This window comes from Columba livia, chromosome 20 (assembly GCF_036013475.1).
Source record: "Columba livia isolate bColLiv1 breed racing homer chromosome 20, bColLiv1.pat.W.v2, whole genome shotgun sequence".
Classification (NCBI taxonomy): Eukaryota; Metazoa; Chordata; class Aves; order Columbiformes; family Columbidae; genus Columba; species Columba livia.
The window spans coordinates 8,535,615-8,549,036 of NC_088621.1; the positions used below are offsets into that span (position 1 = coordinate 8,535,615).

The 13,422-nt window shown below is 47.3% G+C and overlaps 1 protein-coding gene across 6 annotated transcripts in view; it reads right to left on the bottom strand.

Moving 5' to 3' along the window:
* Window positions 1–12,161, bottom strand: part of AUTS2 (activator of transcription and developmental regulator AUTS2) — a 716,369-nt gene extending 704,208 nt beyond the window's left edge. For 4 of the 6 annotated variants that reach the window (XM_065036491.1, XM_065036490.1, XM_065036492.1 and 1 more), the window contains exon 1: window positions 11,611–12,160. In XM_065036491.1, coding sequence (XP_064892563.1) covers window positions 11,611–11,904 — 294 coding nt within the window. In that variant the 5' untranslated portion in view covers window positions 11,905–12,160. Of the gene's footprint in view, window positions 1–11,610 lie in introns of all 6 variants that reach the window. The other 2 variants (XM_065036489.1, XM_065036493.1) reach the window with 2 other exon arrangements.
* Between the last annotated feature and the right edge of the window lie 1,261 nt (window positions 12,162–13,422).

Consider the following 13,422-nt stretch of genomic DNA (forward strand, 5'->3'; position numbering starts at 1 on the left):
TTGGACCGTCCTACATTCATTAGTACCAGCAATAAAGACAGGAACAGACATGAACGTCTTTCTCCCTGAAGTGAAATAGTAATAAAAAACGCCTTAAGCCGCCTATAACAAAGACAGAAATGGTAAAGGTGAAAATTTACAAGTTCATTGCCAATTCATTACCAACAAACGGGCTGCATCGTATACCATACATTTCAACGCCAAGAGCAGCATGCCGAGGATATTCCTGCCAGTCACACACACACAGCGCGAGCGAAAAAGCACCGACACAAAGGGAATGTGGAACTGGGTTTTCGGTAGCCGGGTCCTGCAAAGTGCGTGATCCAGTTCTTATCACCGTCAGCTCCTCAAAATGATCCAGTGAAGCTGGGCAAGAGCATTTCAAAGACTTTAATCCACGTGAAATATTGCTTCCTGGAACCGGAAATCCAATCCCTAGCAATGAAAACAAAAAGCACGCTCATAAATGTACCTTTCAACTTGGCCAATACAGCCATACTTAGGCTCGCTCTCTCTCAAAAAAAAAAATCCTTTACTCATTAATATAGAGGAAACTTGAAATGATTGCTGTAATTGCAGTTAAAAAATTAATCATGTTTTGAGATAAATGCAGATAAAAGCATGTTTTACTAATTATCTTTTGAAGCTTCCCCTCACAAAAGATTAAAGGTGGAAGAAAAGTTGTTGAAGTACTGAAGACAAAAAATCCTACCATTTGAAATCACTTTGAAGCCATGCACCTCGTGTGATTGATCCTTAATGTCCAGCTGGATTAAAACCAGAGACTTTTTAATTCAGGAAAAGTATACCAGAACATGCCCGTTGGGGTTTTTATGCAGACAGCTCCCTGAAAACGGCTGCATTTTGCAGCCACTGCTCTGCAGAGCTGCAGCCCCCCAGCTAGGGCAAAACACTTTTGAAAGCTGAATTGAAGAATCTGGGGCTTCATGAGCTCTCTAGACCTGCAGCCATACCAATCTACTTATAAATTAATGTTACTGATGCCAGTGTCTGCAACTCTCTGAGGTGATGGGAAGCAGCCCAGCAATGCAGGTCTATGGGACAAATGCCACCAAATCCACAAAAGGTAAGATTTTTCATACTCCAGAGGTACTGGCATCAGCTATTTAACAAGACGCTCTAATCACCAGCCATGCGGGTTACACACAAGCCACGTGAGGACCTATTTCCATCCCTGGGGCTTTTAAAGGAATGCAGGTTATCTGGGGTGTGAGTTACTCAAAAGCAAGGCTGGTCCTTCCATTCACAAGCGTGACACTAACATGGCAAATAATTCCCTTCCTGCTCCATATCAACAGCCTATTTTACATCAGTAGTTTACAGACTGTTTCTTAGAACCTCAAGAGCATTAATTCAGAAAGCAAACCCAGTGACCGCAGGCTCAAATGGCCACAACTCCACTGGAAAAATGTCAGGCTTCTGCAAATTGAAACGTTGAAAAATACTATTACATAAAATTGCTAAGATACTTTATAGCCATTTCACAGACTCAGTAATGATTTACATCAAATTACAATTGTGCCACTATATATGAAACATATAAATTTTAGGAGAAGTTTCCTTACTGGCAACCGCAATCACCTGCACTGTGACAGAACCAAAATCCATTGTTACAGCGCAGCTTTAAAAGCATTTAACTGAGCTCAAATGCCACAGAAAGTCAATGTCGAGGACTCTTTAGTCCTCTAGAGCTTCAAGAGTTAGGACAGATGTGAAAAGGTCCATCTGACACCTCTCTTCTAAGGGAAAAGTCCTGCTGTAAAGATGATTCTCCAACAGTTGCCTGCTCTGTATTTCTTCTTTGCTGCTTTCCCCTCCCCTCTCTATCACTTGGCCCCTTCTCATCTCAGCACAAAGCACCAGTGACATGAAATTAATAAATTCTCTTGTTGCTACAAAGCTAAGAGGGCTAGGTAAAAGATTAAATAGTTGGGGTTTTCATAACCACACATCCAAGGAAATTTGCCAATGTCTTTTTATTTGCATATCTGGCAGACTGCCCCAGACAACTAATACAGAAGTGGCAGCGTACAGGTGTATTAGTTTAGAGTTTGTCTTTAATCTAGAGGTGTCAATTTGCTTCTGTTTTAATTACATCCATCTTGATATGTTATTACATCCTCATGAAACTTCTTCATTATGTGAATGGCGATAAATACATACACATGACAAACAGTTGTTATGAATTTTCTGGTTCAGCGGCGGAGGCACAATATCTTAGCCCACACATCACGTAGATTGGAAGTTTCAGTGCTCCCTCTCCTCTCTCCTTCTCCCCCCTGCCCTTTCCCTTCCTTCTTTTTTCTTTCATCCAATACCAAGAATTTTTTTCCCCCCTATATTTAATGGATCCTCTAAAATTCCTTCACTAGTAGCAGCATTTTGATACAAACACTATCAGCTTACAGAGCCATTTCAGCACATGTGTGTCCTTCTGGGCTGCGCCTCTGTGAGAATGTCTGTTTGTCATTAGGCAAATATAAGGAGATTGCACTGAGGTCTTATAAACATGCAAAGATCCACTTTTGTAGCTACATAATTCACTGAGTTTTTCAACACACATTCTGAGGTTGAAAACTTGGCAGATCCATCCACCAGATGTATCTTTCTGATCCCAGAACTCATTAAAATTTACTTTTTGCTTTTTTAATTTTAAAGTCCAGCAGACTCAGCTGTTGAGCCACATTAATTGCATTTTTATTATTTTTTTCCATAGTTGAAATGACTAATGCTGGAAGACACACTGCCTACAAGCACAATAGCCAGCCAGTAAAAATTACTGGGACTTTTAATCATTCAGTAATATCCAAATCACATAAAATAAGAGAGAGGCAATTTGGTCCCCTCAAAACAGACTGTTTTGATTTGCAGTATTTATTCTGAATTTTCTTTAAGGGAAAAAAAGAGAAGGGGGAAAAGACAATCTTGCACCAGAAGATTCCATTGAAAGGTCAAAGTGCCCTTGATGTGCATTAAAACCCACAGCACTAACGGACTTAGGACATAAATCGCTCCCAACAGCAGCACTTCTTCGCTCGCCTTCTTACCACACAGACTCCTCGGAGGTCAAAACGACTTTCGCTGCCTCCAGCCCTCTATCAGTGCCCACTCAATGGATGTCACATCACGTCCGGCCATTCAACACATCTGGCCAGCTGTGCTGGAGAGCGCGTGGTACCCAGCTCCTGCAACAGCGGCACCTCCCGGCTCCCTCCCTGGGGCCTTTGGGCCAGATGCCAGGTTCTGGAGGACCCTTGAAGGACACTCGTGGTGGTGCAGAAGCCAAGACAAAGGTGACAAGAGCAGCCAGGAGCCAGGTGAACAACAGACCCTACAGCCCCTGCTTGGACACCTCCATTTCACATCAACAAGCCGGGTCATTTGCCTGCCTCTCCTCCATCCTGACCACCCGTGTAAGAAGAGGTCTCCAAAAATCTGAAGCAGATTCTCAGACCAAAAGGCCTCGGGTCACTTAAGACTTCCAGAGTGAAAATAAATAAAAATCAATGCCTTGAGCAATTATCACCGTGTTTGTAACTTAGGTAAGTCTCAGCAATAGGAAATGGTGTGGAAACAGCAAAACATGGGCTGTCAAACCTTGCCGAGAGGGAGACGTTACACCACATGCGTTTGGTACCCAGGGACATTGTACTCCACACCTGAGAGCCACCTGTGTGTGGCCCAGGAGAAGGTGGTGGCAAACACTTCTGTCTCGCTGGTTCCATTTCATGGGCAAGGAAATGAAAATGCCTTTACTAGAGCAGGAAGGAGAGTTAACAGCATCTGTAGGACACTCCAGAGCAATGTGCAAGCTGGGTCACCCCAAGGTTAGATCACCTGCGACACTGTAACTGGTACCCAAGGGCAGGGAAACAGGAGACAGTGGCTTGCAGAGCTCAGACAAGTCAGGGGGTCTCTGCACCAGGTATTAACACTGTTAGATATTCTAAAAAATTGTCCCTGTCATAGTCAGCCTATTACAGAGCAAGGCTTCTCACCAACTTTCATGAATATCGTTCTGAATCTGACCACTTTTTGATTACACAGGAATCAAAACCACGTTTTAAAGTCTGATACAACTCCCGTTACAATTACTCTGCAACACAAGGAGTACTCCAGCCACCCAGAAGCCAATCTAACCTAGAACCCCCAGTGCCTATCTCTATGGGCCTCTCCAACCAAGGTGTGCACTGGATCCCATAGCATCCACAAACCAGACCCGGATGTTTTAATTCAAAGGATGACCAGCACAGGGTGCGCCTCAAAGGCTGAAGATGTTTGCTTATTTTCATGAGCTCATCTGACAAACGACAAGCTTGGGCTTGTGGATGGGGAAGAGGGTTGGTGGTGGTTTTATTTCTAAACCAGTAAATCCCTTTTGCTACCAAATAAAAGTACGAAAAGAGGTAATTTATAAAAGTACTGACTCTAGAGGAGTAGCAAGTTCCACCTTGGGAAGCTGGCAAACACATGTGAGACAGATTAATGGGTGAGCATTTCTGCAGAGAACACCAAACTGATCTCCTGCCTGCCTGTGGAATAACTATTCCCATTTGGACTTGGGATATTAATCATATCACTAATATGTGCACCAGCCAGCATTACACAACCTGAAGTTCAGACAGCCAGGAACGTGGGTTCATCAGATGTCAATATATCTCTGCACATCTCCCGCGTCTTTGTCTTGGGAGATTTTAAAACCAGTAGGACCAAGACACACACCAAACACCAATTAAATCCACAAGCAGCACGCATCATGCAACCGCATCAAATTAAACCTGATAGGCAAAAACGCACAAACAGAAAAATACATGAGTACAAAGGAATAACCCACTTCTTTTGCTGACTTCTTTTTCCACTGCTCCTGAAGAGAGCAGAACCCAAACTCCTTCCTATAGTATTTACCAGACTAAAGATTTACCCTTTTGGTTAAAGCCTCTCACCACCGCCTGAGTGTGTGAACTTCAGCAGTAGTGTTGCCAAGATACAAGGAGAAAAATCTCAAGATATTAAGGTAACACACTATTTAAAGGCAAATAGTGCAGCAGAGCGGAGCTGGGGATCTGACAAATTGCCATTGCACATTCTGCTGTTGCAGCAAAACAAATCCCTACCTGCATTAGCCACTTCTCGTTACTCACAAAGTGGATGTTCATAACCATTTTACAACAAAGGAGTTTAGGGGACTACGATGTTCTCAAGTGGTCTTCACCATGGCTTGGCATCGAGTCAAGACGACAACAAACTGACTATACAAAAAAATGCACACAGCTGGTAATTTGTGGTGTATACCAAGCCAAACCACAACAAAAACACAGATACTGAACTGATAAATAGTAAGGATGATGTACAAGGACACAGAAGAACCTTGAAAACAATTTCCCCTGGCAGAACCAAGGTGATAGCGCCTCAGCAAAGCACTGCAGTTCAAGTAAAGGAAAACTGAGAGTTAAACATTTCCACATTTCAGCCCACAACTTCCTAACTCCATTACCCTTTTATTAATTGCGTCTGAGACTTCACTAAACTTGAGCTTGGGTTATTTTTAAAACCTATCTGACTCAACTTATTGTTGCTCAGAACAAAGATTAAACTTCTAATTTAGCTGCAGATAATTACGAGGCTGCAGGTCAGCCCCCCGGTGTAATGTGGTAGGGTCTTCCAGTCAAACTGATAGAAACAGTCCTTAAAAAAAATAAAATAAAAATAGTAGCAGAGACCTGGGGAAACAGGGGTCATCTTACTGAGTGAAGTATCGTTCTGCATTTCTCCCTGCTGAAGAGTTACCAGGTTTAATGACTTTTTAAGTGGGGACAGATTTAGTCGAATGTTCCCCCTCAGTACTGTTGGCAGGACTCTCACCAAGGAGCATTTACATCCACAGCAATGGATCTTACCTGAAACTTCCACTTTCAGTAACAACATACCCCCTTAGTTCTCAGTGTTCCCATCCAGTCCCTGATATTTCTCTATTGATCTCCCTGTTGTAACTCAATCTTTCAATTACTCAGCCCCTTGATGTCTTTCTGCTGTGGTTTTTTTTTTTTTTGCCTTTCCCTAGTGATCATTTTCCTTCCAAGTTCCTGATCCTTTACCCTTATTTTATAGGTCTGCTTCTTTACACTCCCTCATCCCAGCAGAGGCCCCAGATATTTAATGAAAAAAGGGCTTACTTTCTCACCCAAATAGCAGGAAGAAAAAAATGCCAAGATAAGAAAGGATAAAGGTGCCTTTTATCCTATTGATATGTGGCATAATGCCCGTTAATGTTAATCTTAAAGAGCGGGGCCAGTGGAGACTACTTGAATCACATCTATCTAAAGAACTTGTCTTTATAGTTTAAACTCTTCCTTCTTCAACTCAAGGCCATTGTGCCTCCTACTACCACCTATGGGAACAGCAAAAATCCCTATCTTCATTACACTGTTACCTTCAGGAGTTTAAAAGAATATTTCTGCAACAACCACGATTCTTGGTCATTATCTGCCCAAAGAGACAGTGTCAGCTTTTCAACAGCTACTGAAATCAGTGGGAGTTGCAGGTGCCTCATCTCTCAGAAAGGTATCAGGCTTTTTAAAGTAATTTTGAAGTATTTCTAAAGTATTCAGGTGCCCAAATGACAGTAACATAGGCTTCAAAAATTACCCAAGCGGTTCCTTTTGTGGAATACGCATCCTGTTGTTTGCAGTCCCACTTTCAGTTTGGGTTGCTCTTTTTTTCAGTTCTGGTCACCGAGGGTTTTCATCAAGAGATTCAGTTGCTCTGTCAAGGTTATCTCGAAATTGGATCTCAGGTCAATTTACTGTTTCCTCTAAATACACAGTGAAAATAATAAGTGCATCACTTCGTATGATATTCCGGTGTCACACAAAACCTACCACCACTCACCATCTGCGGGTATCTTCATTTAGTTACTGCTCTCTTTTCTCTGCTGGTCTAAATCTGCAGACTTGCATGTGCAAACAGAGACTAGGACAAACACCTAAGCATCTAAGCAGTCAATAAACAGACGAAGGGCTACCAAGATTTGCTGACAGCACTGAACAAACACCTGATGTTATGATGATGCTGCGTAAGACAAGAAGATCAAATTCCCTTTGAAATATGAAGGGATAGAGACAAGGCAGAACAAACTTGCTTGAAATCTCAGAGCATTTAAGTAAACAGGCTAATCAGGGCAGCTAAAAGGCTGGTGAGGAGAGAATGAATTGGGGAGGAATACCACCTGCAACCAGTCGTTCTGGTGTCCAGCTCAAAGCTGCTGCTGTCACACAGCCAAGCTAATTCTATTTTCCGTGGGCCGTGCCTAGCAATGGCTATCACACAACCGTTATTAAAGCAAATTGCTGCATTCAGATGCACACACAGAGCTACACTGTCCGTGCACACAGACACGCAACTGAGACCACGGTCTCTTCTAAACCTTCCTGTTACTTTCACGTTTTGTGTAACAGTTGTGTCTCTATTTGAAAGCTTACATCAGCTGTTAAGCTTTATTCCATCTACTCTCATTTTATCCGTCCAACGTGTAGAACTGCCTAACATCTGCCTAAATCACACAAACTCAGTGGAACAATTGCTTAAAAATTATTTACACTTGGTGGATGGAATCATCTGACACAGAATTTGAAGCTCATTAAATGGCTCCTTGACAAATATTTGTCAGCATTTCTCATTTGTAATTAGTTATACTGCGCTTTACCTGACAATAATTTAGCGTGGTCTCAAAGCAGACTAATGCCTGCATGCTGAACAGAAATTAGCTCAGCAAACACACGGTGAGAAATTGTGCCAGTTTTATGAAACAAGAATCTCCATTTAAATGCAAGTCCCTCCGTTCCCGCCCCACACCGCTTCTGTCTGTGCTTTATAAATATCTGTGTCCCATTTGAGGCTTGTCAGATGAATTGCCCAAGTTGAAGCTAAACAAACATCCACAGAAAAAACTCATTACCTTCCTCAGTGTTCAGAAAACCTGAAGCCAACTGCTTACTCTATAGGGATGGTCTGAGCTGACTCAGGAAACACAAAGTACTTCCCAGGCTTTAAGCTAGCTTAACATTCAGGTCAGATTTCATTTCTCATCACAGAAAACCATCTTCACCACGGCACATCAACAGCCATGTCACGCCGGTCTCCTGCCCAAAGTCCTTCGCACGAGGGGGTAGGAGGGAGACAAACAACATCTCAGCACAATTTCACCTCCAAACCTCCTCGCCTGCGCTGCCAGAGCACATCATGGAGAAAGTCACTCCAAAGAACTGATTTATCACGTCTTGAAAAATGCCTTTTTCCCGTCAAGCTTGTGTCTAACCTACCCACCTGGGTTGGGAGAAGCTCATCCTATTATTGTTGGTGACAAACACACCAGTGGTGCAGCACAGGCTACATCAAGCTGGGGAAAGCCACCAGCTTGAGAAGACACTAATCACACTGACACCAAGAGTCTGTGCTTTTCTCTTTTTACAGGCTGAAAGATTTGGGGAGGTCAGGGAAGTGATGTGCGAGTAACTGCTCTGGAGTAAACCGCAGAGCTTGCTGCTGTTAGTCCCGGCACGGCTACTCATGGGAGGACCTGGTAAATCAGATCGCCTTGTAAGACCACATCATGTCTGCTTAACTACAGCATAAGTGCTGGTTTCTGAAGGTCAAAGCTCCAAGATGCTCCCTGGTGTAGGACACAGGCCCACAGAACACATCGCTACACCAGAGTCTAGCGAGGCCAGGCAAGGACCAGCCCAACCACACCTGCAGTAACACTGGATTTGCTCAACTGCTGCTCCAAGGAAACAAAAAAATTAGCAATGAGAACCCACTGTGTTTGCTCAACTCCCTCTTCCCCCCTATTCCCCACGCGAACATTAGAGAGATCAAGGCATGGGCTGCTATAAATCCAGAAACAGATAACTAGAAGCAGATGGCCTCTATTCATACACCAAACAATTTACACTTAAGAAGCATGAGAAGGCTACTGATACCTGGACAGAAAAGCAGCTCCGAGAGTGGGAGCTGGTTAAAAAGATAATTTTGCTTCAAGGGATGGGAACTTTTATCAACATAACCACAACAGACACAGACAGTTCTGACTGAAGCTACAGCGGCCATGGGATTGCGCTCTTCTCATGCAGCACCTGTGTCCCCTTGCCAACTTTGGGCCTCACATTCTGCACAAGGTGGGCTTTTTCAGTCACTCCAACACAAAGCATTTAGAAAAAGACAGATAAAATGAAGCCTGGGCCGCAGGTTTAGATCTTCCAGCGGCGTGGGTATGTTCTGCACTTTGGTCCTCACTGTTTTTCACATCAAGCAGACAATACACCCTCTGTCTCTGCACACTTCCAGCTGTGCTAAGGCTGAAGTTCAAGCACAAAGCCTGGGCTGGGGCGGCCTTGTCACATGCTGGCCACAAAAGTCTTCTGGAATCTGAGGAGAAACCTTTAAGGCCTCAAACAAGCTGGGGGCAAACCCATAGCATGAGATGTATAAACACCAGGACACCTCTCCATTGCACCCAAGGCTTCTTGTCTCAAGTCAAGTATGTTAACACCTCAACATCTCACCAGTGCTGAGACACCAGCCACTCGCAACCTCCTCACCAACACTAAAATCACAATAAAAACTTCAGGCTGCTACATGCAACACACACAGTAATTCCTGCCACGTTGGGCTTGTGCCTTAGACACCTTCATCTCCCTCTGATCCTCACAAACAACTTTTTCAACATAAACACCGAGCTGCAGGAAAAAGCACCTAACAACGATTTTGTGACATTATTTCTGAACGCAGCATGAAATCATTAGGTCAAAATGTGCCACCTATCACATGAACATTAAAAGTATGTCAAGTCTCAGTGTGCAAGCTATTGTTTTATCTGAACGTGATATTAGCTGGCAGAACTGGGTAATGTTTCTGCACTCCTTTTTAGTGCTATAGGATTACAACACGATGCAAATAGTAGCCATTCTTGGCTTCACCAACAGAAAAGAGCACAGCAATTATTTTCATTTCAGGGGGAAAATAAACAAGAAGTGAAGAAGTGAAACATAATAAAGACATTTTCTAAAATGGCCTACCAAGTTCTGACCATAAAACTTGCCTTTTGCTTCCCCTCCAAAAATGACTATGGCCAAATTCTCCAGTCCGTATTCTCATAAAACCCCTAATAACACAAACTGGGGCTTTGTTTGAGGAAGAACAGAATTTTGTCCAAAACACAAGCATGCAAATCTCACCCTTGCTGACGAACACGTATTTACACTCCTCCTCTCCTGGTTTCAGGAGGGCACGCATGGACTGGCTCACCAGGGGAGAAATGGTGGTAAAATCAAGTCTCCTCGTTACCTCAACATTTGCTTGTTATTGCTTACAGGAGTCTAACACCAACCAGGTGGAAGCTTGTTGGAGTGAACAAATCCTCCCTTCAATTACACCTGGGTAAACTGTCTCAGAGATGTTACTTTGGATAGATACAGGTGTAACCAAGGACAAAATCTAGTTCCAAATAAAACAAAATTAAAAAAAAAAAAAAAAAGAAAAAGAAAAAGAAAACCCCAAAAGAGCCAAAAAATGCCACTAAGTATTCCTGGATAAATATTTAAACAGCTTAAGAGCTACACAGATTTTTTTGTTAAACAATCAGCTTCATCTCCCCATTTATTTTGACAGTTCATAATCGTTCCAGTTGTGACTCCAGCGCACGTAAACCCAAATAAATCTGCTTTTCGCCACGACAAACTTCTCCGGAGCAGAAGTTATAAACAACAAAGCCTTTCAAACCAACGGGCCGGAGCTCCCCTTGCACAGCCGCATCTCCACCACCACCCTGGCTGGGCTGACAGTTCCACGCTCACGAGTGGGTGTGTGGTGGGTACATGGCACCGAGGCCGGGCTGGGTGGAGGGAGGGGCCGCCCGGGAAGCCCCTTGTCGGGGGTGGGGGGGGTGGCACCCTCTGCCCGGCCCAGCCTCGGCTTGCCTGCACCCCTTCCTCCAGCGTTTTGGAGAGGGGGAACAACTGGTGCCCCCCGTGGAGTGGGACGTCGCGCCGCCCACTCGTGACAAGCCGGCAGGGAGCGCAGCAGGACGGGCGCCCCCCCGCCCCCCAGCAATAGCACCAACGATCGGCGAGAGCAAGAGAAAAAACACACACACGCAACCCCCCTCAACCCCCCCACCCCGCGGACACGAGTGTGTGGCCCCACCGGGACACGAGAAAAGTTTGATCCGGGGGAGGGGAGGGGAAGCGCCGCCGGGAGCCCCGTGGGGGGAGCGCGCACAAGTCCCCGCTGCCCTGCCCGGGGTGGCTGGGGGGGTCGCCTCGGTCCCCGCCGCCGCGCCGGAGCCCCGAGCCGCCCGCCGAGAGCGGCGCGCCGCGCTGCAGGTGTCGGCGGCAGGAGGGGAGAAGGGAGGGGAACGGGGCACCCCGGGGACGGGGAAGGGGCGGCGGGACCGCCCCCGTTGGCACCCCCGGCGGCGGCAGCCCGGGGGGGGAAGAGGGGCGGAGGAGGGGGTGTCCGGCTCGGCGTTGCGGGGGACTCCCCCCGCCGCTGCCCCCACACAATGAGGCGCACACAAAGCGCCGCCGCTCCTACCTCCAGCGCCTCGAAAGTGACGAAGCTGGACATCGCGAAACCGTCGATAATGTCCTCTTCGGCCGAGGAGGACTCCCGCCGCTTCCTCCGGGGGGGCCGCGGCCGGGACGGCGGCGGGGGCCCATTGTCTTCCTTCTCCGAGCCCGAGGAAGAGAGCGCCGCGGCGGCCCCGGGGCCGGCAGCCCCGCCGGCGGCAGAGCCGCGCCGCCCGCCTTTGGCTCGCCGCTCCCGGTCGCGCTGGGACCGCGATCGTCGCTTCTTCCGAAGCCCGTTGCATCGCGCCGGGCCATCCATGTCTCTCGCCGGCTCTCGCTCTCGTCCCCCCCCGCCCCACCGCAGCCACAAATCCGGCTCCCCCGGCGGAATAACGGGGGAGGGAGGGAGGGAGAGAGGGAAGGAGAAAGGGAGGGAGGAGAGGACAGCAAGGGGGTGGGGGGGGATGAAAGAATCCGAGTGCGGTTCCACCACCACCAGCAGCAAGCACCAAATGTAAGAGATTCCTATAAGCGAGCCAAGGAAAGTAATGGCTGATCTCAGGTCGCCTTTGTAAAAAAAAAAAAAAAAAAAAAAAAAAGGCGAGAGAGAGAAAGAGGGGGGGGGAAAAAGCCTCACCAAGCAGGCAATAAATCAGAATAGCGGAATGCTTTGATCAAGGGGCTGGGAGGGCGAGGATCTCCGAAAGAGAGGAAAAAAAGCAGAAAAGAGGGGGGGAAAAATAAAGGAGAGAGACCCGCTGGAAGGAGGGAGCTAAGAGTATTTCCTTGCACAAAATTTATTTTCTTCTTCCTTTCCTCCCCAACTAAAAGAAGTTCCAGGGGGGAGAAATAAAAAATTATATATAGATAGAAAGATGTATGGAGCTCTCTTTCTCTCTGCGTGTGTGTGTGTGTGCAGGGAAGGGTGCAGCCTTCTCCTCCCCACGAACACGCTCTCCTCTCCCCCTCCTCCTTTATCTCCCTGGATCAAACACAATAATAATAATAACGATGCATCCAGATGCAATTTTCTCAGGCACCGACCAGGGATGGACTCTGGAGTGGAGATCGGATCCCAGCCCGGCCCCTCCAAAAACAAAACCAAACAATAAAAGAAAGAAAAAAAAAAAAAAAGAAAAAAAGAAAAAGGGGAAGGAGAAAAAAAAAAAAAAGCCCCAAAACACGCCCACCCACCCCAGCTATTAATACGGATCAATCATGGGAAATTCATCGGATTAATCGTGGCGAAAGGGGGGTGCTGGTGGTGGTGACAATAGATCCGAGCGGAGAGGAGGCTGCTCCCCCCCTCAAAAAAAGAAAAAAGCGACAACAACAACAATAAACATAAAAAATACAGAGGTGGTGCTGAGGCTCGGAATACGCTCCAGCGGGGACGGCACCGGTGCGTGTGCTTTCCGCGCCCGACGCTGCCTCCCCTCGCCTCTCCCCGCCACCCGGGGAGGAAGCGGCAGCGGCCGGTGCCCCGGCCTGGCGCAGGGATCCCCGCAGCCCCGCCGAGCCCCGCGGCCCCGCAGCCGGCGCGGGGCGGATGGCGGTGCTGGCCCCCAGCGGCCGCCCGGCCCCGCGCCCGCGCCGGTCACGTGGTTGCCGCCCCGCCCGCTTCCCCGCTCGGCGCCGCGTGAAATGCAGCGCCCGGGCCGCGCGAAATAAGTTGCGGGCATGCGCGCAGGGCCTGCGCACTCCGCGCTGCCCCACACCCGCCTCGGCCCCGCTGCCCGGTGCCTGTGGCGGCCGCTGGCTGCCCGCCTCGTTCTGCGCATCGCCCGCCGCACGTCCGTCTTCCCCAGAGCCTCCCCGCCTCAACCCTCCAACTTTG